Source organism: Malurus melanocephalus, unplaced genomic scaffold, assembly GCF_030028575.1.
Source record: "Malurus melanocephalus ecotype Western Australia unplaced genomic scaffold, MMel_1.1 scaffold_99, whole genome shotgun sequence".
Classification (NCBI taxonomy): Eukaryota; Metazoa; Chordata; class Aves; order Passeriformes; family Maluridae; genus Malurus; species Malurus melanocephalus.
The window spans coordinates 1,928,754-1,955,594 of NW_026623331.1; the positions used below are offsets into that span (position 1 = coordinate 1,928,754).

The window sequence follows — 26,841 nt, forward strand, 5'->3', positions numbered from 1 at the left end:
CATCGTTTTTATTTCCAAAGCAATCCATTCTGTTGTAAAAATGTATAYTAGGACTATGGTATTATTTTCAATGAATTTCAGTGGAAAAGACTATTATTTTGCTTTAAAGAACAGTTTCCAGATTTGTCTTGTTTTGAATTACAAGCCTTGATTTCTGCTATTATGTTCTATTGGTTTTGGCATGGATATACTAAAGCCTTTTTTTTTTCCAGCATGTCTTTTCTCCCCTTTGGTTCTCCTTGTATTTACTACCTTTCTCTTCTTTTCTTGTTTTGTTTTTTTGTTTTGTTTTGTTTGGTTTGGTTTTTTGTTTTGGTGTTTTGTTCCTTTCTTAATTGTTTCAGGTATTTCTTTCCCCCTCTGGATTCCCCACGGGCTGGATCAAGATGGTCCAGTCATGCCCAGCTCCTTCCTCCTCCTCCTCTGATAGAGCAGTCTTGTGATGCTGACACTGCCAACCTCCAGTATCCTCACCCTCGCAGACGATGTGTATCTCGGCCTCTTAATCTTTTACCTGAGAATGAAGGGGTTTAATATGTTACTTTAAATAAATKCCAAAGGCCCTTATTCTGGTGTTTGTGAATGCTTCCATTTCTGGCTGCCTTTGYATTCCTTCTCTGGTACAGAAGACTTTTTTAAAATGTGGGAACTTCATGCATGTTTTGCAAAACAAACAACATTCAGAACATATTAGTTGTATATCAAGGGACCATTTTAATTTGTACCCTTTAAACTATGGCAACMCATACAAACACTACTAGCCACGAACTACTTATGGAGTAGCTGGTTTCTATGTGTGTGTACTTCTTTTTTCTTTTCTTTTTTTCTTTTTGAAATCAGCTTAGTATGGTCTTTATTTTAATTGTTTTGTATACTGCACTGACATGTGAAACACGTTCTCAAAATTAGACATGCCTTCWAGACACTTGAATGAAGAATGATAATGGATCAGCTTGTTAAAGAAACAAAACCATTCCTGTGTGTACTGCAGCAAAATTGAAGTGTTTGGTTACTTAYGAGTTTTCCATCTTGCTGTAAAATATTTAAATTTTATAATGTGGTTGACTAATAAACTTACTCTGAAACGTCAGTATTTGTATGCCATTTCTTGTAATAGACTTTCTTCTTTTTTAATAGGTTCCTGATGAAGGAGGTTTTTTGATTCAGGTGTCCATTCTCCTAGCTCTGCATTTGTGCAGTTGTGCCATTGTGGATGTGCAGCTGCATATTCCAGGTCTGTGCTGCAGAGTATGCTCTGACTTTTCCTGTGCATGTGCTGAAGGTCTGCAAGGACTGCTAGAGTTGTTGAGTTTCACATTATCCCTCAGTTCTTTTCCAATGAGTGAATTAAATCAGGACATTTTGAAGAAAGAGTGCTGGCTTGAAAAATGTCAAATATCTTTTCTGATGTTTTAGCACAGGAACATCACTGCTGTGGATCATGTTGGCACTGACTCAAACCGGTGCAAGACAGGCAGGAGGATAATGCTGGACAAAGAAATCATGGTATTGCCCAGGAGTGGCATTACTGTATGGGATGTGATTGTTGAGATTGTTGGGCAGATCACAGGAGGAGGAAGGAAAGAGGAGGCCTCTGTGCACCAGAAACCTGAAGTGTAATAGTGTTATTAATGATGTGCTTCAAAATGGACTTACCCTATTTCCTGGACTGGACCACTACTATGAGGTAAGGGAGAGGGCAACCTCTGCATTCTTCCAAAGGGAYTGCAAGTTCTGTGAGTTCTACCTGTATTCTGAAAACTTTGTTTGCTCAGATTCATCACATTTGTTTATTTCTCTCTGAGGAGTCAAGTTTTAATTAAAAAACCCATGAGGTACACTGATGTTAGGGAGTGCTTGCTGAACATGCATTAAGGGAGGCTGCTGATGCTTTCCAGCCAGCAGGAACAGAAGTGTGGAAGGAAAAAAACAAAAGTTTTGTACCTTTTACCAGAAAAAGTTAACATAAAACCATACCAACATTGTATGGCAAAAGACAAAAATGTTACATGATTAAAAAAATAAGGTTTAAATGGGGGGTGGAAAGTAACTGTTCTTCTGAGGGAGAGTGAATAATTAAAAAAAAAAAATATTACCAGAACTATTATACTGGGATTCATTCCTAAACCAAAACAAACTTTCTGGGTGTGCAAGCAACAGAACWTGCTTTTGAAGTGTTAAGCCACTTGCAGAATTTCTGTCTTAACCCTTGAAGAGGTCACAGAATAAGCAGTTATAGTAATGACTGTTTTTTGCAGCTTCTAGCAGTGCACTGCTCACAGTTTATTCAGCATGGTCACATTATTTTCCTCTGTGATGAACGTGTCTTATTGTTAGACCCCCTGATTCCAGTCCTTACTAATAGAAACATGCTGTTAGTTTCAGTGCAAACAAGTTGTGTTAGAACATGCTGGCCAAGTACTTTAATCTCAGCAAATGAACTCAGGCTGGTCTTGTGGCTGAAGCCTGCCTTGCGCCCTGCCTGCTATTTTGTATTGACCTCTCTAACCCAGGACCCTTTCATCCATATCCTTGACTTTCCACCTCTGCTTCCTCAAACTCATGCTTCCCTCTATTCCCTTGGCTCAGGCCTGTGAACTGTACTTCTGTGCAGGGTCTGGACCTTTGGACATAAGCAGCAGAAATCTAGGAGGGAAGGAGATTATAGAAGTCCTTTGAAAGGGATAATTACAGCAGGTACTCACAGTATTTTAAATTTATCCAGCACTTTGTAAGGCTGCTCTCCCTTTYCTTCTTCTGAAAGAGTACCTGCAATAGCCCTTCTACTGTTTCTGTGCTTGGAGCACGTCTCAGCTTGAACTTCCARGTTTATAAGCTTTTGGGTTTTGTAGTAGCCATGAGATGGCTTTGGTGGTTTTCTTTGTGTGTGTACGTGGGGGGAGTTTGTATGTGGTGGTTTTGCTTTTGTTCTTTGAACATATTTGAACACGGTGTAAATTTCTGATTATGACAAAYATGGATTTTCACTCTTGTAGGTTTTTGCACTCTCCAATACCAGGAATACAACTGTAGAAGTGCAGTRTAAAACCATCCTGGACAGCACGGAATGTGATGTAGATGTTGAAGCTCTCACATGCACACAAGTGTGTTTGGAAGGCACCTGCTCTCAACCTCTACTTAAAAAAAGAAAGATATGTACACCAGCATGGAAATGAAAATTTCCATGTTTTGTATGTAAACTAAAACAAGGAGTTCCACCTCAACATGAGGACAAACTTTATACCTTGAGGATGGCAGAGTACTGGAACAGGCTGCCCAGGTAGGTCGTGGAACCTCCCTCTCCGGAGACATTCAAAACCCACCTGGACACGTTCCTGTGCCTCCTGCTCTAGGTGATCCTGCCTTGGCAGGGGGGCTGGATCAAATAATCTCCAGTCCCTTCCAACCCTAACGATTCTGTTGGTCAGCCTTATCTAARTGACTCAAACGGGACAGAAAACAAAGCTAGGAATACAAACATCTGTCACATAAATTAAAAAAAMACCCAGCCACCTAACTTAATCCGACTGAAATCTTATCATTTTTAGGCGGGAGGGGGACGGCAGGGTCGGGCGGGATGCTCAGCAGCCCTTTCTCTGGAAGATCCCGCGTTACTCACTGGTACCGGGATCCAAACCTAGCCGGCCTGAAAGCAAACACCTGAAACAAAAGACACCGGTGCCATTATCCGCTTCCCCACACCGGCCCCGGTTGGAGTCAGCGGGTGGCTCGAGCCCGTTCCCCGGGRAACGCCCGCCCTCTTTCCCGCCTAACGGACAGGCCGCGCCGGGGGGCGGGGCTAGGCGGTGCGCGCGCGTCTCGCCCAATCAGCGTCCCCGCCGCTTCTCTCCAAACTTTCCCCGTCCCCGCCTCCCACCGCGGGCCGTGCCCGCCCAATCGCCGGCTCCGCTGGGGGCTCCCCCATTGGCTGCGCCGGAGCGATCGGCAAAGTTCGGGAGGCGCGTGCCGCGCCGCTGCGCACGCGCCCCTGCCCCGCCTGGAGGCTGGGGGGGGGGTCGGTCCCGCGGCCGTTTCCGTCGCGCGCCGCGGGAGCGAGCGGTGCCCGCCCGGCCGCTGGGGGGCGCTGCGGCGGCGGCGCGGGGCGGATCTCGCGTTTTGGCGGTCCGTCCGTCTTGTTCGCGGGCGCTCCCGCGCCTCCTGGGACTCTCGGGAAGGGCAGAGCCCATCTSCCCCTCCTGTTTGGGGAAAAAGGGGATCACCGGCGTCCAGCTGCTCCCTCGCCTCCGGCCTGCGCGGCGGGGCGCTGTCGGTGAGCAGCCCGAGCCTTCCCGCCGCGGCCCGTGGTCACATAGGGTTGGTATCACCTCAGGTGCTCCCTGAGGGGCCGGAGAGGGAGGAAGGCAGGCGCGGGCTGCCTCTGTCCGGGCGGCTTTACAGGCTAAATATAGGCTGGCACGTTTCGCAGCGGCGCTTCTGTGACTCGCAGGAGCGCCTGTCTTTTTAGGCGGTCCACGAAGGCYGTGAAACTCCGTTCCCCAAAAGTCTTGGCGGGAGAGGACTGGGAATGGTTCTGGAACACTTTYGTGGATAAAGCGGGGGGATTGGCCAGGAATATCGGCAATGATGTGTGAGTAAAGTGCGTTGACTTTTTTAAGTGTGAAGCTGCTTGGCTCCTGCTTGCAGATGCTGCCGGGCCGGGRCTGATGGTGTTGCCGGGCCGAGTKCTGTTCCGGGCAGCCTGTGCAGGATGATGGAAGACTTCAGGAATATCGCCGACGAGACGTTCCCGAGCTTCTTGTGCCATTCCTTGAACAGCAGCGCGAGTGTCGTCTTTGAGAATGTCACTGTCTCCTCCAACCTGGGGTTACCTGTGGCGGCCTCCACTGTTGCCAGGAGCCAAGCGGGCGGTGACAACAGGTGAGGGTGTCAGTAAGTGCCACTCAGTAATATAAAAAAACARTTGAAGCCTACCAATCAGTATCTCAGTAATCATCAAACATAGGATTGTCTGTATTGCCAGCAAAAACCCTTCTTTTGACTCATAACTGGAAAATTACTTAGTATTTACAAAAATTGCCCTTTGTATTTACAAAATTTGCCCTTTAAGAGTAATTTATTTTTTAGATTGGTRACAGTCAAGTTTCTTTTAACTCAGCCCTTCAGCTTAGTATATTCAAGTTTGAAGTTGTGTAGAGAATAATACAGTTTTTACATATGTGTTCTCTTAACTCTGCTGTTCACTAAACTTACCTGAGTCTAGCTCCTTTTAGAATGTGTAAGAACTAGTGTCATGTATAAGAATCAAAAGGTGCTCAGCGAGGAGTAGAGAGAGGAAAGAGTAAACATTTGAAGCCTTGCAGTTAACTGCTGTCCCGTTACTTAACAACAAGTAAGATGAGACTTTAATACCCTGTCTTTCCAGAAGAGTCTGTTTCAGAAGCACACCACTAGCCACTAAAAACTGTAACATGGTGTTCCTCTAAAGAGCTGCAGAAGACTGGAGAGGATCATTCTGGGTATATATGTGTATCTGTAAATACAGATTAGCTAAAAATTGCTAAAATATTGAAATAACTTAACTTATAGGAAATAAGTGGCCATCAATATGTTTTTCCCCCCATTTCTTTGGAAAACAGGAGCATTGCATATTAGGATGACTCTGATGTGTGTTTTTCCTCTTCATGTTTACAGGCTTTCTAATGATTGTGCATCCTATTTAGAAGGGAAACATTCACCTTTATCAGGATGTCCTCACAGCAGTCAGTCAGATCCTGAGCCAATGGAAAGATTTGCCCTCTGCTTTCGTGATGACATGTAAGTGAGGCAGTTGAAATCTAATTCTGTTCCAAAATGCAGATAYCAGTAAGTTTGTGTATAGATTTATGTGTACTATATGGGTGATTATTGAATTCAGCATCTTTTACTACTGTCCTGTGGTTACTGGAGAGCTGAGCTGTACATACATTAGCCTGTTAGATTACAGTGTTTGGCAGCCTGGGCAGCTTTTCCTACTAAAACAGCTCTTCCATGTTTTGTGAAGAKGAATAGTGCCAGGCCATGTGGAAGCACCCTCTGCAGTGATGCCACTTAGCCTGTGCAGCCCTACACGAGCAGCATTCTGCTGTTTGAGTGAATAATTGGGACTTCATGTGCATGATGGGAATTAAGCTTTAGAAGTGATGTTTCCTAGACTGTGAGGTTTTGCCTTGTTGTCACACTAATTAAAAATGACCTAGGCATAATTATTTAATTGACTTATCTGAATGTGGCTGCATTTACCTAGTTTATTTTACATAATCTAGAATTAARATGATGTTTCTGGTTCATGTTCCGTGTGTGAATAGCATTTTGCACTCATTTAAACACGTTTTGAGTAAGTGTCAAGCAGTCTGCATACAGAAAGGAACAACAATTTCTATTAAATTTGCCTTCTTTGTAGCCTCAGCGAATAATGAATGTTAGTGATACACTTGAGAAAACATTGCTGAGTGGTGCAAGTGTTGGTAGTTGTTGCATGGGTTATTCTAACTAAAATCAAATTTGTTCCTATTGTAATAGAAACTGCAACGTGTGTCCTTCTCATTGATAAAATTGTACTATAGGCAGTATGTCCCTATCAAAACAAAGAATATAAGATTTGAGAGGGAGTTAAGTTAATATTACTTGATCATACTCAAGTAAGAAAACAAAGCAGAACATGGAATAGTTGTGTTTTAGACTTTCAAATATTAGTTTCATTTATTTATTTAAAGTACTGAGGCAAGAGTATGGAAATGTTAACATCTGGCATATCTGCCTGCATGGAAGTTCTGTAAGACCAGAAGTGAAGGATAACTTTCCTACATAATTGTAAACRCTGCTATTTAACTACATGTAATTTCAGTAAGTCGTGTTCATTATAATTTGGTCCCTAACTTAATGTTACAAAGGCATGGTAATATTTGCCAAGTCCTTGGCGGACTTGGCAAAATCTTTTCTACTATTTGACTTGGTCTCAGATGGATTATGGAACTCGGCCAGAGTAGACTCTTTTGTACTTACACTTTCCCCTCTTTTTCCAGAAAGGAAAGAGATGTGCAAATAGGTAGAGAGGGATATGTTGCATGAAATATTACTGTTTGTTTCACAGTTCAGATTGTGAAACTGAAGTCCTTGTAATCTTGATATGTATTTCTTTATTGTAAAATGACAGGTCTCTAGAGTGTATCCTATTGGGAACAACTGACTGAGACAAAGTAATTGGAGAATTTATCAGATCTTTATCTTGAGAGATGATGGTCTATGTAGCTCACTGATTTTTCATTGAAACAATTCTCTTTCTAGGGAAACTGCTACACAAATTGAAGAGCCTCAGCCAACTCATGTTAGTTTGAAAGAATCCCACACAATATATGGAGAGCAAGCTCAGAATATCATTGAGCATTCAAATCACAGTCAAGGTACCTTGCGTGAAGATTTGCCATGTGAGCGATTGGAAGGTATTAAATTTTGTGAAAAATTGTGTACTTATTGTCACTGKAATTAGCTTTTTATGCTACAGATGTCTTCATTTGACCCTTTCACTGTTCAGTAGCAATGGGTTTTGAAAGTAATCTCTTGGATTTGAACAAACTGAAAAGAGAGAAAGCTTGTGGTTGACATGATCTTGGACTTTTCCTCAAAGTACAAAACTATACAGGAAGTYGGTGAAAATAATGTTTACTGTATAGTACCATAAATAGAATGCCAGTAGTAATCTGATTTAGTTCCAGGAACTTTGTGGAAGAAGTGTATGTAGCTTTTTCTCTGCCCCTTCTATTTCAGAAGGTGTAAGGCTGCAAGGTTATATTTTAACTAGCATTTCTTCTCTTGCCCTATTCTAACCTGTAATAGATGTCTTTAATTGCTGCTGGAAGTGTTGGAAACATATTCTTCTAATGAGTCATGCATGAAAAAACAGTTTTTAATACTTGCTGAGAAAACTATACCTTTTTTGAAGTATGGATAGAGTAGTGGAAGCAAAAGAATATTCAGAARCTTACTTTAAAAGCATGGCTACTGATATTAAACTTGCCTGGGGTTTTTSCTAATGCCAGTTCTGTGATTAAATTCTCCTTGTCCCTCAAAATTCAGTAAATATAGTTAGTAAATATATATTTTCAGTTTTTATTCTTTTCTTTGAGTATTTTTATAGGTTTTTGTGAGKTGTTAATGATTTTGACAGATAGCATGTTCAGTTAAAAGTATTGTGACATGTAATATAAATTCACCCTTATTAAAAAACACTTCTAACAGGGAAGTGTTGATTTCAGTCATTTGTTACTGTAGTCTTGAGGAAGTGGCAGTAACTATGGCAACAAAGTGATAATTCTTTGGAAAGCTGAGGCTGCCCAGTGGTTGGGCTTGATAGTGGCCAATCAGATTTAGTTACTTGATTTTAACTTRTTTTGAAGTTGTCATTTATTCACGTCTATTACTTAAGAATTACCAAGCTATATTGGTTGAATCTGTATGTACAAACCTAAAGCGTTCTTTGTCTTGAGGGACTTGCAACTGGATTACATGTGGATATTACACATGGACAAGTGGAAAGTGCTTAACATGATCCAAAAAAAGAATTGATCCAGTAGGTGAAATACAATAGTATTTGTTGTACACTTGTCCGTCCTTCTGCTAGTACAAGCTGGGACTGCTTACTTTCTTGCACTGACTTGAGGAAATCCTTAAGGCAGTAGGTATCTTCCATCATTCTTAGAGTTCTAGAGTATCTTCTCTGATAAAGCCCTGCCTTTTAACAAGATCCTTTAGATCGTTGTCATAATAACATACAAAGTTTGGTGTTGTGGTAAGGTGTATGTTTGGGTTATTTCTATGGTGTATGCCAAGACCTTCCAGAGGCTCAGTTTATTACCTTAGAGAATAGTTAGCATTTATTATGTTCTCATGTTATACTACTAAAATACTACTTATGCCGCTTTCTTATGTTTCAGATTTGCCAACTGGAATATATTTTCTTGCAGACATTAAGAACAGCAAGGTAAAAGCTTTACTGAATACAGTAAAATTAAATGTTTTGTAATTCTGATCTTGTAATAGACTTAGTTCTGTATGAGGAGGAGGTAGGGAATTGAGCTGTATTTGCTCTCTTGTACTGTGTGTTCCTTAAGTTTGTAAAGGTGCTGGCATGCCTCACTTTGCCTCCATTTTACAGATCACTTAATCAGTCCCATGGAAGCATGACTCCATTCAGTCTTTCTCAGTCGTGAAAATTGTTGTTTGCTCCTAGCATCCGCTGTCTTGTAGCTCTTTGCCAGTGTAAGGACCTTGCATTTTATCCCAGTTGTAGGCTACCTTTGTGAAGTGTCTTTTGAGGAATTTTTTGTAGTGCTTTTGGAAATTGAAGTAGACAGCCCCAGAGGYAGCAAATAGCTGGAGGTATTGACAGGTAGAGTTATGCTTCACTTGTTTTTTTCTATTGTGTTAGAGGCGCTGACAGTTTTGGGTGCAGGGGTACAATGCAGGTATGAATGGGAGGTCTCCTGTTCCTTGTAGGAAATATGCATCAAGTGACAGCCAAATGCTGTCCAATACATACTCCTTAATGTGACTGYTAGTATTTTGGTTTAGTTTTCTGTCATTTTTGTAAATGCCACAGTGCTCAGTGAGTTGCAGTTGAATGCTTGCAGTCTGTTTTCTGAAAACCATAGTTCTATTTCCTTTCAAATTCTTTAGTTTCTGAACTTGGACTTTTTTTGCTGTATGTCAAAGATGATCTGTTCATCACAAAGAATGTGAGACTAAGTCCATACCAGACATTACATCACACTGTTTTTAAAAATCGTTCAGCTATAGAAAAGATAGAATATTTGCTGTTAGCTAGATTCAGCTGAAATACTACTTTATAAGTAATTCAGTTTATTCACTTGGAGAAATTTCTAAYAAATTGGAATTGTTGGATCTGTGTGCACAGTTTCTGAAGAAGCATTATTTTAACAGCATAGGAAACTACTGAGAGATGTCTTTGTACATTTAAGTTGGGGTTGCAGCTAATGAATTCATACARTAGTTAATAATTTTTAGAAACATTTCTTTGTGGATACTTTTCACAGGTTGGTTCATCTGAACCTTCTGAAAAGCTGATAGAAGATGGTATGTCAAGTGCTCATCTTAGCAATAGCCTTTCAAGTTTTTTGGAGAACGAAAAACTCTCATCTCTTCTAAGCTCAGATGAAGATGCCACTGGTAGGTGTGTTTATAACTCTTGGTAGCTGAGTCTGTAATTCAGGCTCAATGTTATTGCATAGTTGAAAAGAAAGGTTCTGTTTTAGTGAAGCACTTAATCCTGGATTGTGCTTGATAAAACAGTAGTATAACTATGTTGAAGAAAACTGTGCTCTTTGGAAAACTGACTATTTTTAAATTGTAACAGGAGCTGGCAGTTATGAAATTTGTTAGAGAAGATCACAACTGGAATTTTAATCTGAAAAATTAAACAACAGTCCTCAGTTGTGGATCAAAGATACAGGTGGCAAATGTGGACATTGATTTAATGAAGTGGTAACTATCTATATTTTCAGTTCAGATTAGTAGAGATAAAATTCTGTGGTGAAGAGCACAACATTCTGTTAAGGACTTTTCTTGAGTTTGAGTTCAGCTTTGTTTAGATGGTGCATGTGTGGGGTGACATCCAAGTTGGAAGTCTAGTTTACCTGAAAAAGCGTAAAAGTGARAGCTTGAGTTCTGTATCACTAAGCAAGAGTTTTGGATTTTCTGCGCCCTTTCCGTGGCTGCTGCAGAAGGACAAACATGCTCTTTTTCAGTAACGCAGCTGACTTTGCCCATGACATGAAGGACAACCGGGCATGTTCTTAGATGTGCCAGTGAGGAAGCCCAAGTGATCAGTCGGTTTACTGTTGTAAGATCAAGTAGCCTTGCAGTCAAGAAGGGCTACTGCATTTCTCCCATGGCATCTACGTGTGTCATGAGTGTCTTTTGAAGTTGTTTTCTTCATTCTTGTTGCATAACTTTTCTTGAGTGTTAAGCATATAAGAAAGAATGAAGTTAATAGTTTGCTGAGTATAAATACTGTTGGGCTTTTTTCCCCACTCAAGAGAAGAAAGGTACTTTTAATTGCCATCCTGAAGAGTTGGTAGCTGGTATCTGGAAATATTTGCCTGTTCAGGGTTCCAGTATTGGTGACRCTTGATGGCCTTTTTATTTTTATTACGCAATTCAGTATTCAGTGTAAATTATGGAGTTGTTTTGAAAATATGTCAGGTGATACAAAATGTCTGTYAAAAGTGAAAAGGATATTTTTTTCTCTTTCCATAGATGATGATATTGATGATGAAGAATTCTTTGATAACCAACTAGAAGCCTATTTTGAGCAGCTGATGCAACCAGAAATTATAAGAGGAGACTCCAACCTGCAGAAACTCTCAGAATGTTGTGCAGCACTGAAGCTTTCTGAAAATGGCTTATTACAAGTAGGTTTAAAGTTCAAAGCTCAGCATGCCCAGTGGCCCTTAAAAACGTTAAATGAACTTTCAGTGKTTTTATTTGTCGGTATTCTTAAACAGAGTTAGTTTTAACTGGTTTTTTKTACTTTTTCRTTTCCATAGCAATTAAGGCAACATGCTGGCACTTTTTTTATCATACTAYGAGTTTATAAGTAATCTTTTTGGTATTTTTTTTTCATCTTGGATAGCAATGTCCAAGCTGTTTTTAAGTGTATAGCAACACAGAGCTAAGAGAGTAAATAATTCTCCTAAATAATTGGTAAGTGTGTGGAAGGTAAAAGTGGGGCAGCAACAGGCTGGCTTGTGGTTTGCCTTTGAGCAACAGTTAGCTCCATTCCAAACAGGTTGCCAGGGATTGAGTGCCTTTCCATTTTCTTGGCTTTGCAGCAGTGGATGTGATCCTGGCAGTCTTATGCTTGACCAGAGTGGAAAGGTGTGATTGATTTAAACAGTTAAACTGCRGCTTCTRAAATTTCAGAAATTTCCCAGCTGACATCAGAGTTTCCAAGCTCTGTGTGGGAAGTGATGTTAACCCTGTACAAGTAGTGTGGATAGGCTGCCAGTTGCTATGGCASTACATGAAGGAAGGGGTAAGTGGTTTTAAGAGTGAGAATAACAGAGCCCTGCTCTGTGACCTTGGGTCTTCTCTGTGCAAGATGTCCTTGCTTCACTGCTTGTAGGTAGACAGTAGGGTAGGTACAGAGGGCTCTTGAGTTTGATTTGGAGCCCTCATCCAACAATGGGTCAGCCAGAAAGGGAAGAATAACACARTAGCCATGYTAAAGGGAGTGTTATAAGAGGTAGTAGGAATAAGAAGAGACCTTCCCATCTTCTTGCTGTGCATGTCCTTGGAGGCACATGCATGGATTGGCATAGCCAGGAGCTATTGTCCTTGATGGTAGGGGCTAACTAGAGGTGCTGGCTATGGCAGTGCCATATGAGTAAACAAAATATCATTATTCTCTTTGCTACTAGAGAGTTTTTTAACATTCTAGAAGCCCTTGTAGTGTTAACTTTTTTTTTTCTTTTGTATATATATTCTAGTGTAACCTAAGTATTTTATATTTTTTATTTAAAGCAGAACTTTCAGGATTCTGCCAGTTATGGGGCTGTGACAGGAGTAGACTCTGGAAATGCTAGTGATGAAGATTCACAAAATGAGGGGATAACTGATTGTCCTGTGCAAAGAGAAATGCTGGGCAGAGCAGTACAGCAAATGGTATGAAATTGCCATTTTAATTCCTATTAATCATGTAGAATAAGACTGTAGTAGAATATGACAGTGTGTTTTGAAAACTTGTTAGATCTYCAGCTAACCACCCAATCTTTCTTTACAAAAAATTAGCAATACTACTTCGGTGTTAGGCATGCTTTTCAAACATAGTCAACTTGGACTGTTTTGTATCTAGAACTTTTAGTACATACARTTAATAACTATGCTTCTGACACTTTTCAAATAATTATTGTTTTCAAAGAATTCTGTGACTGCTGGGGATGTGCTGGATTCCCACAGAGCTGCTGAGTTGCAATTAGATTCCCTGTATCTCCGGTGCTTGGACAGCCAGAAAGCTGATATCACAGATGTCCTGCCAAACCAAGAAGYAGAGTCCTCTGTCTGTCAGGCAGCTTCTTCTGATCCAGAAATGCAACACACAGGAAAAGGATTTTTGGGACGTGACAYCACTCTTGAAGTTCTTAATGCAAATGCACCTCAGGCAGATGCAACTGAATGTAAAGCTGGTCTTCCTGATACTTACCTGTCTCCAGCTGGGGGCAGCTGTGAGAACTTAAGTGTAGCTACAACAGACAAAGGTAGGATGCTTTACATACARCCTATCTGTGCAATTGTGACCATGCTCTGTTGCATGGAAAAAGAAATAGAATCGTGAGCTAGGCGTTTTCACTTAATTGTAGGAGTTGGTAAAAAAAACAATGTAGCATGAATTAATTCTGACTTGCTTTTGTTTTTAGAAACACAGATTATTGTATGTTGCACTTAACTTATTTGATGATGAAATGAGTTTAAGCTTGCAGTTCCAGCAGCTTGAGCTCTGTTTTATTAACTCGTTGCTGACTTCTGATAGATTAACTTAATTCAAAATTAAGACATTTTGCTATATCCCTTTTTATTTTAATCTGTAATACAGCATTTAATCTACCTTTCAGGTGATTTACCACACAGTATTGTCTATCAAAATGAAGAGGGCAAATGGGTGACTGATCTTGCATATTATACTTCRTTTGATAAAGAACAAGATTTAAATCTGTCTGAAGATGATAAAATAAATGAAGAGTTCATTACTGGCTGTATGTAATATTCTTCCTTTTTAGTTAACTCTTGTTGTCTGTAATAATGTTAAGTAAACTTCCTTCTTKTTTTCTTTTTTTCCACTTCAACAAATCAGTATTTGGCATTCCAAAGCCTCCATGTTTTAGATACTACAAATWATTTGAATRCTGATGCTGACAGTACTCTGYAGWGACATTGTATCATTATCTATGGCTCATAGCTTCTTTCTGTGTTTCTTACTACTCCCATGAAACGTGTTTATAAACAAAACAAGAAGCATTCTAACATTTGCCATTGGTACTCATTGTGTGAGCTAAAGAAACTCCTCTCACTTCCACAGTTTTTCCTTTAGACTTTAATTATTGTTATCCTTTCTTGCAAGAAAAGGAGAAAAGTAATTTTGTATTGCATGATGCTTATAAGAAGGAAATAATTATAAATGAGTAATTACTACAAAATCAACTAGAATGTGAATACAGTAACAAAATTTGAGAGACTTGAAAGTGTTGGATTGGCTAGCTGCTGATTTTTTTGTCAAGTCCCTTSGGAATGTCTTGATGCTAAAAAATRGTGTTGGTACTGAAAAATGTTGGAACTAATTGAGGGACTTTATGGGACTCTCATCTTCCCTTGAATTCCAGGCTTTTTGAACCTCTTTACTTAAAAAGTTATTTATTATCCTTTAACTATCTCAGACTGATCTTTGTGAGAGTCTGTATGTTTGTCATACAGGCTTGGGTAATGCACATGTAGTKCCATAGACGAATTGATTTTTTAGTATTAAAAGGTMATCTGCTCACCTGTTTCATAAGACAAATTCAAGCAATGTGTGCAACAGCATTTTTCCTAATCKCTTCTAGTTTCTAAAGCTGACATGTGGATGGGCTAATGTATTCTCAAGACATCCATRGTCCACTCAAGGTTCTTCTTCCTTTCAAAGAGAATGCTGTCTAACACTGTTTATTTTGGATAGGTGATCAAACAGGGTTGACTAGTTGAAATAATGTTTTTTCAACACTATAGTGGTTTTCTGATGGTTCAAGTAAATACCGTCCCATCATCCCACTTCTCCATCTAATACGTCAGAATTCTTCCATTATTTTTTCAAATGTGATTATATTTCAGACACCTTCCTGAATCTTAGACTTGAGATGCTGAGTGATTAGAATGTTTGATTGTTGTAAATTTTCCCAAGGCCATTAGGTTTTTTCCACCTGATGGTTTTTAAACACTCCCTGCTTTTGCGTCGATGGGCTTACCTCTTTGCATGGTAGATGATAACACCCTGGCAGATTTCATGTGGTTGGCATTTTTCTGGCTGCTARGCTGCTTGCCTGACTGCAGTGGTGGTTGACAGCTGAAGGGATTTTATGTGTAAGGACAGGAGGGAAATGTTACATCTGATTCTTTGGAATCTCATTTATAACGTCTCTCTGTTGGCAAACTGTGCACACAATGTGTTCTTGTATGGAATAGTGCAGAAGTGCTCACTTGACAGCGTTGTGTGCTCCAGAAAGTCTCTGGAGAGCTTATATAGAAGATGAAGAAAGAACTGCTACTGACTGAGAGTTCTACTGGATATGACAATGTGTCTTGGATAGTGCCACGTTGCCTTTAGGAGATGCAGTTGGATTGCTCAGTGAAGATGTATTCCAGCTTTGTTTCTTTCCTCAGAGTATTGTGACTTCCCATGAGTAATTTTATGGACGACAGCTGTATTCACCTTAAAAGTTTGTGTCTGTTCTCAGCTTTTGCCCTGTGCCTTCTCTGCCTAGGGATGCTCTGTGTACAAGGCCATGTATTTTTGAAGTTTTGATGAGCTTAATGATACATTAACATTGCAATCAGGTGGTAGAGCAGTATTTCTTGATCAGTTTTTCACATCATTTTGAAGAAGAGACTTTTAAGTGTTAGTTGCTCTGTAGCTGGTAATTGTGAAAATAATACAGGTAAAAGTAAAATTTAGTTATTTGGCCTGTTAATTTTCATRGCATGTCTATGAAGTTGTTCAAACCAGTCTCTTTCTTTTGCTCCAATACAAAGGTACCACCATGATGGGAAAAATTTTCAACCCCAAATATAGTAAGGGTTTGATCCGAGTTAGCATATGATGCTTGGTTCTAGCTACTATGGGTGTAATAACCTATGAGGAGTTAGAGTTTGACTTGGGGCTAAGGCTGTTAGAAACTTCCTTTATTCACCCCTAAGTTAGTTAGCTAAATGCTGATTTTATTTGGGCTTCTAAACACCTAGCAAGTACTCCTTTAAAACTAATTTCATGTAACTTTTCTTGCCAAAATGGGATGGAGTAATTCCTAGTGYGTCCTCAACTGTTTCAGATCTAGAATTATATATGCAATTACTTTCCATCAAAATTGAGTTTAATGATGGCAAATAGTAATAACAGTATAGAGTAATTTATATCTTATTTTAATAAGTGTTCTCTTTGGTTTTAAGCTGAAGCAGCAGCTATGATTGCGCAAGACCAGGAAGAATTTGAGAAAGCACACAGGCTTGTGCAGGTAACTAATGATCTCAATATAAATCGAATAGTTCTCTAATTTATTTCTAAGTTGCAACTTCTGAAGTCTCTTTGTCTGCAGGCGGGAAAGGTCAACAGTCTAAATGCATCTGAATTAGCAAATACTTCATGGAAATCTACTAACAGCTCTATTCTGCCAAGMACATCTGATCTTCATAAAGATGCCAGCTATTTACGTTTGTCTTTGGGGGAGTTCTTTGGTCAGAGATCCGAAGCTCTTGGTTGTCTTGGTGGAGGCGGTGATGTGAAACGGGTATGTATCTAAAAGTTAATATCAAGATACAAGGGAAAGCCAAGAAAAGCAACAACTAGCATTACTTTTTCTATTTTGTAACCAATTCTTTCTCAAAATGATTTTTCTACATTTATTTAGGAAGGAAATTCTCTGTGTGTGACTGGTGTGGTTGATGTTGGTTTCCCACTGGAATTTCTGATGTGAAGTGCTGCCTGGTGTTACTGATTAATGTTGATCATCACGTTTTGGTCAGGAACTGATTATCTGTAGGATTAGAGGGAGAAAAGTATACCATGTACTGGAGGCATGTCCCAGCAAATTATCCACATAGTTGAGTGAAATGCTGCTCAGACGGGGGTATTTGAAGASTGAGGGCATCTCTGAATGGCTATTGATAATTGCTGTGCTGTCTGAGCAGTGCCCAACTCCAGTAAAAATGTAGTCATCTAGACTTTGACTTACCAAGCATACTTCTTGCATCTGGTACTTCTCTCATCTGCTGTTGGTAGACAGGATCTCATCTGTATTTGCAGACAAAAAAAAAGGTGGGAAAGCGGGTACAATGGGAAGAAATCACATATGCTTGTGTAATTCCCTTGGGTCATGAGGAATGGTTAGAGTTGGCATGTTCTGTCTTAAGCATTCTGATGCTYAGTGGCAGAGCATGCCTCCAGACAGATGATGCAAACATAAGTATTTTATTTCTTTATTTTGAGTAACTGGCATAATTGTGTCCTGTTTTCGGTTGGGATAGAGTTAGTTTTCTCCTTAGCAGTGGGCACAGTGCTATGTTTTGTATGAGAATAATGTTGATAATACACTGATGTTTTGGTTGTTGCTAAGTAGTACTTACTCTTAATCGAGGACTTTTGAGTGTCTCRTGCTCTGCCAGTGAAGCAGGTGCACAAGAAGCTGGGAGGGAGCATGGCCAGGACAGCTGACCCAAACTGACCAAAGGGATATTCTGTATCATAGAACATTCTGCTCAGTGTATGAACTGGGGAGAGTTGGCTRGCAGCCATGGATCAGTGTTCAGAGACAGACTGGGTATTGGTCTGTGGGCAGTGAGCCATTGTGTTGTGCATCACTTGTTTCTCTTGGCTGTTATTCCCCTTTCTCWTCATTATGAGATTTGTAAATTGTATCTTATGTCAGTTAATTAACTGTACTTAGCTCAACCCACCAGGTTTACCTGTTCTTTCCAATTCTTTCAGGAGGAGGTGGGGAGTGAGCAAACAGCTGTGTGGTACTTAGTCACTAGCTGGAGTTCAGCCATGCCAGTTGTTAGTTTATGTACATATGGGAATTGTGGTGTATGTGTTTGATTAGGCATTTCCATGCCAGGAAGCACATGATATTTCTTAGTGGTATGAGAGGTACATTGRGCAGACACTGCGGGCTGAAACTGCTTTGCAAGCCTATTGAACCTATTTGTCGGTTATTGCACTTACTCATGCTCTATTCTGGGATGTTCTTTCATAGCCATCTTTTGGTTACTATATTACATCTCCGAAGAAAAGGGAGCCTGTTGCTTTGCTAAGGCAATCTGATTCATCAGGAGGTGACATTGGCCAAGAGATTTCAGAGTTGTCTGAGGTGTTTTCAGGTAATTATGGAACAGCTTTATTTTTCTATGGAGCATTAAGGGAAGATGTGTATCCCAAGAATGCAGGTTTTTAGATAATTTCCTTACTGTAAATTAATCCCATGTCTTGGGTTTTTTTTTCCTTAGATGACTTAGAAGCAGAAACAAAAGAGCATGCAAATTTTACCATCTGTGAAGATTCAGGGCATAGGGTGGCTGCTGCTTCTGGAACACATGAAAACATTAATACAGAAGCTGCTACAAAAAGTAAAGCAAAGGTATTTCTCTTGTATTTTTCTTTAAAGTGCAGGTATGAACTGAAACAAAATTCAAATTACTCCAATTATTATTGTTTCTTTGAATATGGTCAATTTGGACTTTCATATCAGCTCACTGCTTTTTGTATTGGTCATTTGAATTCAAGTAGGTGCCCCTGTTTCTTAGAATGGTTTAATTAGAGTGGCATGATCCTGTAGTAAGTCAGGTATTACTATCACCATCTCATTTTCCTTTTTCTTCCAACTGCGCTGTTGGAATTGCTCAGTCTGTCAGCCCATACTTTTTCAGAGACTCATTGGCTGTTATTGTCTGAGATCAAGTTTCTGTATTTCAGCTGTGTCTTCCCCTTCTATTCTTTTAATGAAGCAACTTATCTTTAGCATGGGAATAAAATCTTTTAGTTGATAATTTAAGAATATGAACGTGGTGCAAGTCTGAAAAAAGTGTCTTTTCAGTTTGGTAGTCCTAGATACCTACCTTCCCTGCCTGGAAGTGTCACTTCCCTAAGCCTGCTGGCAATCCTCCTCCTGATSCAGGCTAGGATGCTGTTGACCTTCTTTGGCTGGCTTGTGGTCAATCTTCTGTCTGTTGGGACCCTCAGATCCTTTTCTGCCAAGCTGCTTTCCATCTGGTTGGCCCAGAGCCTATACAGGGAGCATGGGCTATTTGCTCCTTYGGTGCTGGTCTTGGCATTTCCTTTGAACTTCTCAGCCCATTTTTCTGTCCTGTTGAGGTCCCTCTGAATGRGAGCTGACTCTCCTAGCATATCAGCCACACCTTCCAATTCCRTATGATGATGAACTTGCTGCAGGTGCACTCTGCCTCATCATCACATCATTAATGAAGTTGAACAGTACTGACCTCTGTCTTGATCACCAGGATACTCTACCAGTGAGTGACTGGTCTCCTGATGGACTTGGTGCTGCTGATCAGTCCTTTAAGCCTGGCAGATTAGCTGGTTTTCTGTCTAGTCATGGTGTACTTGTCTGCTCCATACTTRATCTGTCTTTTAATGAGGGTGTTGTGAAGCCAGACAGACATATCTGCAGGAAGACAGATGATTTCAATTCTCCTTGAATCTTTGTCCATCTGAGAGAGATGGAAAGAGACTTTGCTCTGGACATGGCTAKCTACCTACTCTATGCCCTTTGCTAAGAATGGCCAATGTGAAAACTAAAGAAGAAATCAGACTTGAGTGACAGAGAAAGTTGTGGGAATAGCTTTGTCTTCTTTCTGTAGAGGGAGATGATTTTCAAGTTGATTGGGAGGTTACTCTATATTTGGTCATGGTAGCTTCTTCTTTGCCGTTTTTTTCTGATAGGATTTTACTCCCTGAAAGATTTAGTTCTTTCAGCTGAACTAAAGTATTTTAGGTTTTTGTAAATTTCATAGGAACTAAGGCTTCCTAGTGAACACAATACTTAGTCTTTCAAAAAGCCTTTGTAGAGTAGACTTAAAAAATCATCAGAATGAGAATTATGTCTTATTGCAATGTTCCTTCTTGACAGTCAGTTAGAAATGTGATAACTGAGAATGCTAATATATTACCATATCCTAAAATGCAAACAAGGATACAAAACACTAAACAAAAATTTTCTTCGTGTGGTGCTTAACTCGTTTTGTTTTCTCGTAGGATGGAATTCATAAAGACAAGGTTGAGGACAGCTTATCTAATCATTCTGACTCTGTCTTGAGTATCAGCACAATTGCAACTGCTATTGCTAATGCTTCCACCAGTGCTGAACCTTCCCAGCTAGCTGCTATGATGATGGCGCTCTCCAATAAAAGGAAAAGAACACGCGTCCTTCCTGGAATTGTTAAAGAGCCTGAACTCACTGCTAATGAGGTATTATCCAGCAATGAGGAAAATAGTGCATTTGATATGGAAAAATACCTCAAAAAAACAGATGAGAACAGACATGAAAGTGAATGTGAGAGTGTTGTGAAACACGAAACATCTGTCCAAAACCTTACATCTGATACCTTTTTACTGGGTAAAGATAAACATAAGGATRCTCTTGCAGAAGACTTGATGAATAATCATAGCAAACAGCAAGGAATACAGAAGCRATTGCTGGATTATCTTAATCAAGAAAGTGACAGTCAGAATTTTTCTAGTCTCTCTGGTGTTCCCAACCATGAMGATGCAATTGCAGATACCGTTCAATATTCAGAAAAGTTGTCGGATATAGTAAATAGTAAACATTTACAGTCAATGGGTGCTAATGTTAGATCAGAAATTCTTAATAGAAATGAAATCCACACAAGTGGAATTCCCTTAGCAGCAAAAATGGAAGTGGCGCAGAGAAGTCCATTTGCTTACCAGAACAGCAATCTTACTAGTACATGTTGTATAAGGGAAAGTGGAGAAACTGTAGGTCAAGCAACAAATGCTGTTCCTGAACCATGTAATGATTTGGTGGAGGGAAGTACAGGAAATACTCGGTCCCTCAGCAACTTASCACCTACCGAGCAATCTGGTAAATATGTCTCAGTAAGTCATACAACAGCAAAGCCTATGCAGAAATTGAACAATGATGAGAGGAAGCAAAATGCAAAAATGGAGAAGAGAAACAAGGATGCCAGTACTCCTTGTGGTGGGAATGCAAAACATGTAACTTTTGAGAAGCTCTCCGAAACTTCCCAGAATAGTACCGGTAAGTAAACCTATAGAAATGCAATTAGCTGTTGAAAAGGCTTTTCTTGGCAGTAAACTTTTTTCCTGTTCATAAATAAATACAGTTATTAAATTCTGTTTATTTGCCAGAGCATAAACCCGTCCTGCCTGAATGTGACTTACAACCTCTGGAGGATGAGCAATATAGCTTCAGACCTTCAACTTCACCTCTGATTCACTCTTCTCCTAGTGAGACTTCTGGAACAGTGTTTTCAGGGTAAATTTCTTSGTGCACGTTATAAGAATTAGTGCTTTATGAGGATTGTTGAGGGATCATGCTTTAGTTTGAATGTTGACCATGACCTAGAATTATAGAAGATCATTATTAGTCTAAGTCTTTATTATACACTAAGCTGGACATTCTGTAGACCAATGAAAACGTGTTTTTAAACTTGGAAGTATTTCACTCCATTTGGTTCTCTGATTTGTATCATTGCTTATTGTGGGAGAAGATGGGTAAAAATATTKATTGCTTTTCACTGTTTTGTATTTTGACACATACTTCTGTCTAAGGTTTAAAGTTTTGGTAGCAACTGAAAGAACAATGTTTCTTAAATGACAGTAACAGTAAGCATCCCATAACAGTAAGCATCATAAGATTACAACTAAATTAATTCTATAGTCTTAAACATAAACATGGCCAGTATCTAATGGTTGTGTGCAGTCTCATAAAAAGATGAGGCAACTAATATCTCTGACTTAACTTTTAAGTTCATTGTTTGGTATTTAACTACAGTTTGTGTTTTGTATGTGTCATTAGAATTACAGGCATTTCTCAGAAATTAATACGTGCAGGAGTATATGTTTTTTTGCAGGCATATTATATAGGTATTAGGATTTCCAGTTAAAGTTGTCAGTGACTTTAATTGTCATGTTAGCTTGTTGAACAAAGTGGTGAGAGAGTCTGCTTACATGTGTAAGAATGAAAAAAATCTCAGCAATGAGTAGGAAACTACGGTGTGATGCCTGGGAGGTTGAATGATTTAATTTGACTTTTTAATCTAGTTAGATACAAGTATATTGATTCACCTATTTTTCTTTTAATAAGTGTGTTGTTTCTGTGGCCTTAGCATCTGAGTTCAGTTGTGGAATTCTGATGCTTTACCTATATGGATTTATATAGAATGAAAATGAGCTTTATGTACACTAAAGCCAGTATTTGTAAGGGTAATTGAGAGCTGATTTCTCATTTCTACTGACTGCATTTGATAGAATGGCTAAGTAAGTTGACTGTTAGAATAGTATAGGTAATGTGTAGCATTGGTTTTCTTGAGGGCAGCATTAAAAATATATTCTAATACTGGCACACTGTGAATCTGTTTTTCAGATCTGAAAAGGACTTTACTTGCCCATCCCATTATCAGGAATCTCCTTGCAAAGAGAATGTGCTACATCCATCAGTTTACTCGAGTCCAAGCATGAGCAGATTAACCTATGTCTCTGCACCTGGCAGTACCCATAAGAACACAGCAGTGATACATAATACCGAGACATACTGGGTAAGAWAAATCAAACAGCACCTCCCCTTTGCCCTTAAACCAAACTTCTAAAAAAGCCTTAGGGGTTTTGAAAAGCCTTAAGTGTTTTGAAACAGTTTACGATTTGTTGTGCATAGGGAAAAAGTAGTCTGCTTCTTTCCAGCTTCTGAGTTTTTCAAAAATTTTAATTTTGGAATCAACTGTGCTAAATACAGACACTGTAATAAATGCAAACATATTAAAACAATCAAAGAAGTACARACTTTTGAAAATGTTAGACTTGATTTTTTTTTTCCTCTCTAAGTCATTCTGCTCTTCATATGCAGTGCTGTGTTGTATCTTGGAATGTGCTACTGGTATTCCAGTAGGATTTTGCAGGATCTGTATCTGCTTTCATCTCTTCTGAGGCTCCATTTCTGCTCAGCTTCAGCTGTTAGGAAAAAAACCTTTCCTTGCTTTTTTTTTCTGGAGAAAAAGTTTATAAATATATAGTTTAGCTTGTACTATTTTTTTCAGGTCTGAAACTAGGATTTTCTACCTCTGACAGTCATWCTGACTGTTTTTATTGCTGTAGACAAGAATATGAGAAAAGAAAAGAGGGTGAAATTTATGTTCGTACAGTGCAGTCTTATGCTGATTAAAATAATTGGCAGTCTTTTATCTGAATTTATGCATTCCTTGGAATCTGGAATCTGTGTTATGTCTTCTGCCTTCYGAAGTGTGTGTAATTGTGGATGGAACTGTAAAAAACAGACAGACAAAACCTGAAAAGCTTTTCTGACATGCATGTCTGTGTAAATATGAGTGCTCATTCCAGGTACACCATACCTGTCAAAATGTAAGATCTTTGGGCTTGAGTGATTTCTTTGTTAGAGTGCACCAAGAAAATGTTCATGTCAACACATTTTCATGCACCTTGCATTCCTTTTTGGTTAGTGATTTGGTTCAAGGCCATTCAGTTATTTATTTTTTTTTAATCTGGCAAGTATGTCTGGTGTGTTATTAATGTGTTTCAAACACATTTTGAACACAAATCTGAAAATACAGAGCCACAGAGACTGCTGTGGAGAAAATGARCTCTATCTTGGCCAGAGCCAATGGAATCTGTCTTTAGATAGCAGACAGGTTGAAGTTGCAGGATTTTCTTTTTTCAAGGCAAGGAGCCACAGTTACAAAAGTAAAACTTGAGACAAGACAAAGTTGATTATTTATATTGGATGGCAATACCAGTAGTGATCAGGAACGTTTCCTGAACAGGCAATACCAGCATTAAGGCCTGTGTTATATGCCATATTACTTTTCTAAAAAATGTAATACTGCATGTTTTATTTGATTACTAGGATGAAAATGCTAGTGAACTGAGCACAACAATAATTCGGGCCAGCCCAACTCCTCCACAGCAGCATACAAAAGAAAATCTAGAACACCACTCATGTCAAAGAAATAGAAAAGAAGCAGTACTTAATGTTGACCAGAAACGAGAAGAAAATGAGCTTCCTGGTGTTCAAAGAAAACTTGATCATGTATTGGACCAACAGCAGGCCAAAGAAGGTTTTCTGAAGAACGAAAAGCAGCTTCCATCTATTCCTTCAAATGTACTAATAAATGATGAAGGGCTAGACCGCGTTAAATCAGCTTTACCAAGTAAACTCTGCACCTTTCAGTCACTTTCTGTCAATGCTGATTCACAAGAAGTGTGTCAGGATCAARCAAACAAAGCACAGAGACAAGGATTACCATCTCGGAATATATTACCTGTTTATACTGGATTAAACACCTGTTTGCCATGCAATCAAAACTCATCTGGTGAACAATATGTTCCTATATCAACTGTTAAATCCCTCGTCACTACCTCTGAGAGTCGAGCAATTTCTTCTTCTGTTCCCCCCTTGCTTACAGGGCATTCTCTTGCAACAACTCCATTTGCACATCATCTGGGAACTATACAATCTACTGGAAATGCAGTTCTGTCTCAGTTTCATGGCTGCAGCTCTGCAGGTTTTGGCCTTCCAGCAGGGCTTCCATGTTCTGGTATCCCAGCAGGACATGTTGAGAATCCACTTGTGGTAGGAATTCCTTTAGGTCCAAATATTGGTCCTGGCTCTTTGGGTGCAACTTCACTTTATAATCCACACACTGCTTCATGGAATAGTAATATCTTAAATATAAAACAATGTACTGGACAACCTCTTGTAGCTGGCAGAAGTGAGTGGGAGTTGTCAAAGTCACCTGGTATTGGTAAGTGTGTTTTTTACAGTGTGTTGGCAATACAGCTGTGGACAGGAATGGTGATAGCAATGTTGCTTATAGTAAATAAAATTAAGATGGTACTAAGTCTAACTACAATTACTGCTTATGCAAACCCTGTTACTAGTTTGCCTTGTTTAATGACATTCTCTGAATTCAGTGTCTATTCTTAAAGCTCTCCTAATGGTCTTAAAAAACATTTCTCATAGTTTAGGAAGATTTCAGCATTCTTCAATATTAAGTAGTTTTGTGTTTTTGTAAAGGATATTCTCATAGGTGAAAGAGAAATCCTAGCCGCAGTTCAAACTAGGCAAGACAAGTTATGCTTTTGAAATTCCATTGTATTTTATCTAGAAAGCAGAGGACATTTCTGTTTCCCATCTAGTTTGGTATTAGTAGTCAATGAAGGCCAAAACTCCCAAGAAGGCACATGGAGAGTCAAATTTGCTGTTTAGGAAGGGAAGGACAAGCTGCCAAGAGTCTTCTGTTCTGTCTGCTGTTACTCTGTATCTAGGCTTAGTTATAAACCTAAGCAGCACAAATTACTGTTTAATTTTAAAAACTTCTTTTAACCTACAATCCTGTTAGTTGTTTTTTGCTATACTTTTTTTCTGGCTAATTCTTTTAGTCTAAATGACAAGCTAGCAGGGTTGAAGATTTGAATCTGTAACAGTTTAGGCTTGTTTATTGATTGTTCCAAATCACTGATCTTTTTAGTGCATTTTAAAATAGTGAAATATTCCTTGCCTAYTTTTGTACTAACAAGATGTTATAATACTAATGTTCAAATGTTCTGAGTTGGGCCATTACTGATTAAATTGTGACCACTGAGTGTTTTATATGAGGTGTGTATGTATATATATTTATATATATTTATATATATTTATATATATATATATGTATACACTTCAGGGGTCTGCATGGAATATGTATTTCCATAAGTATTTATTTTTATGACAGTAGAACTTTAGGATGCAAATTAGAAAGGTTTGAAATTTGAAATTTCAYGCTTGTGGAAAACATCCTTATGAGAAGTGTAGGAGTGAAACACTTCATTTCCTTGCCTTAATGAAGCATTTGTCGGAGGAACTCATAAACTTGGTGGCAGCCTGAGTGCTGATTTGCTTCTGGGWACTTACAACTAACAGGAGCATATTTTCTTCCAAAGGACATATAAAAGTACCAGAAGAACTGAAGTTCCCTAATGCCTGTTGTGTGGGAATTGCATCACAGACGGTTCTTAGCATTTATAATCCAACTGACCGGTGGTTGCAGGTCAGCATTGGAATACTCAGCATTTCAGTTAATGGGGAAAAGGTAAGAGATTTTTTTTAAATAAAGTTAAATAATTCTGTAATCTTACCAAATGTAATTTATAAAAGTAGGCATTTCTGTAGACGCTGGCAATTTTCCTCGTTTTGTAGTTAATACGCACAAGAGCAATGCTACCTTCTTTCAGCCACGCCACTTGACTTCCTGCAAAAAGTGAACTTTCTGAGGCAGATGTTACAGCAGGAGATTAACTTGTGGAATTGTATTGTGTRCATGAAGGATGGTGATAGGTTTGAGTTAATGGTTTATTCATTCCCATCTTTGTGTATGCAAGAAAAGTCAGCCCTAGGCAGGAAGATGTCCATGGTGAGGACTGAKGCTGCTAAAACATTTTTGGCAGTTTGCTTCTATTTTTTTTGAAATCAGGAGATCTTGAGTGATGGCAAATAAGAAATATTTGGAGCTAGATGGCTTCAAGCTAGATGGGTTGTTCTGTGGGTTGTAGGTAGCTTGTAGGCCACAAATTGGCTGTCTTACACTTCAATTTTGTTAAATTCTATATACTTCTGTTATCATAGTAATAGTCTCAGGAGGAAAATACTTTGAGAACATGAGAATGAATTAGATTCAAGGTCCTTTGGAATGGTTTAATTTTTTATTGAAACTTCTGGCAGTTTGATACTTGGTAACTTTTATGTTAGACGTAATTTCGATTTTTATTAGTTTTTGGTGGACTGCTCTTTGTCTAGTTAGTCTGTTGAAATTATGTAGTGTTGT

General features: G+C 39.1%; 1 protein-coding gene across 1 annotated transcript in view; it reads left to right on the forward strand.

Moving 5' to 3' along the window:
• The window catches only part of CEP192 (centrosomal protein 192), a 70,880-nt gene that overhangs the window by 10,327 nt on the left and 33,712 nt on the right, over nt 1-26,841 (forward strand). The window contains exons 9-30 of the mRNA XM_057368969.1: nt 345-531; nt 1,138-1,248; nt 1,417-1,616; nt 3,673-4,314; nt 4,645-4,878; nt 5,653-5,775; nt 7,285-7,439; nt 8,931-8,977; nt 10,050-10,182; nt 11,272-11,426; nt 12,538-12,678; nt 12,935-13,271; nt 13,626-13,766; nt 16,207-16,271; nt 16,353-16,544; nt 18,009-18,132; nt 18,259-18,389; nt 20,024-21,047; nt 21,158-21,284; nt 22,395-22,566; nt 23,886-24,783; nt 25,961-26,109. Of these exons, the coding sequence (XP_057224952.1) occupies nt 345-531; nt 1,138-1,248; nt 1,417-1,616; nt 3,673-4,314; nt 4,645-4,878; nt 5,653-5,775; nt 7,285-7,439; nt 8,931-8,977; nt 10,050-10,182; nt 11,272-11,426; nt 12,538-12,678; nt 12,935-13,271; nt 13,626-13,766; nt 16,207-16,271; nt 16,353-16,544; nt 18,009-18,132; nt 18,259-18,389; nt 20,024-21,047; nt 21,158-21,284; nt 22,395-22,566; nt 23,886-24,783; nt 25,961-26,109 (5,488 nt within the window). The remainder of the gene's footprint in view (nt 1-344; nt 532-1,137; nt 1,249-1,416; nt 1,617-3,672; nt 4,315-4,644; nt 4,879-5,652; nt 5,776-7,284; nt 7,440-8,930; nt 8,978-10,049; nt 10,183-11,271; nt 11,427-12,537; nt 12,679-12,934; nt 13,272-13,625; nt 13,767-16,206; nt 16,272-16,352; nt 16,545-18,008; nt 18,133-18,258; nt 18,390-20,023; nt 21,048-21,157; nt 21,285-22,394; nt 22,567-23,885; nt 24,784-25,960; nt 26,110-26,841) is intronic.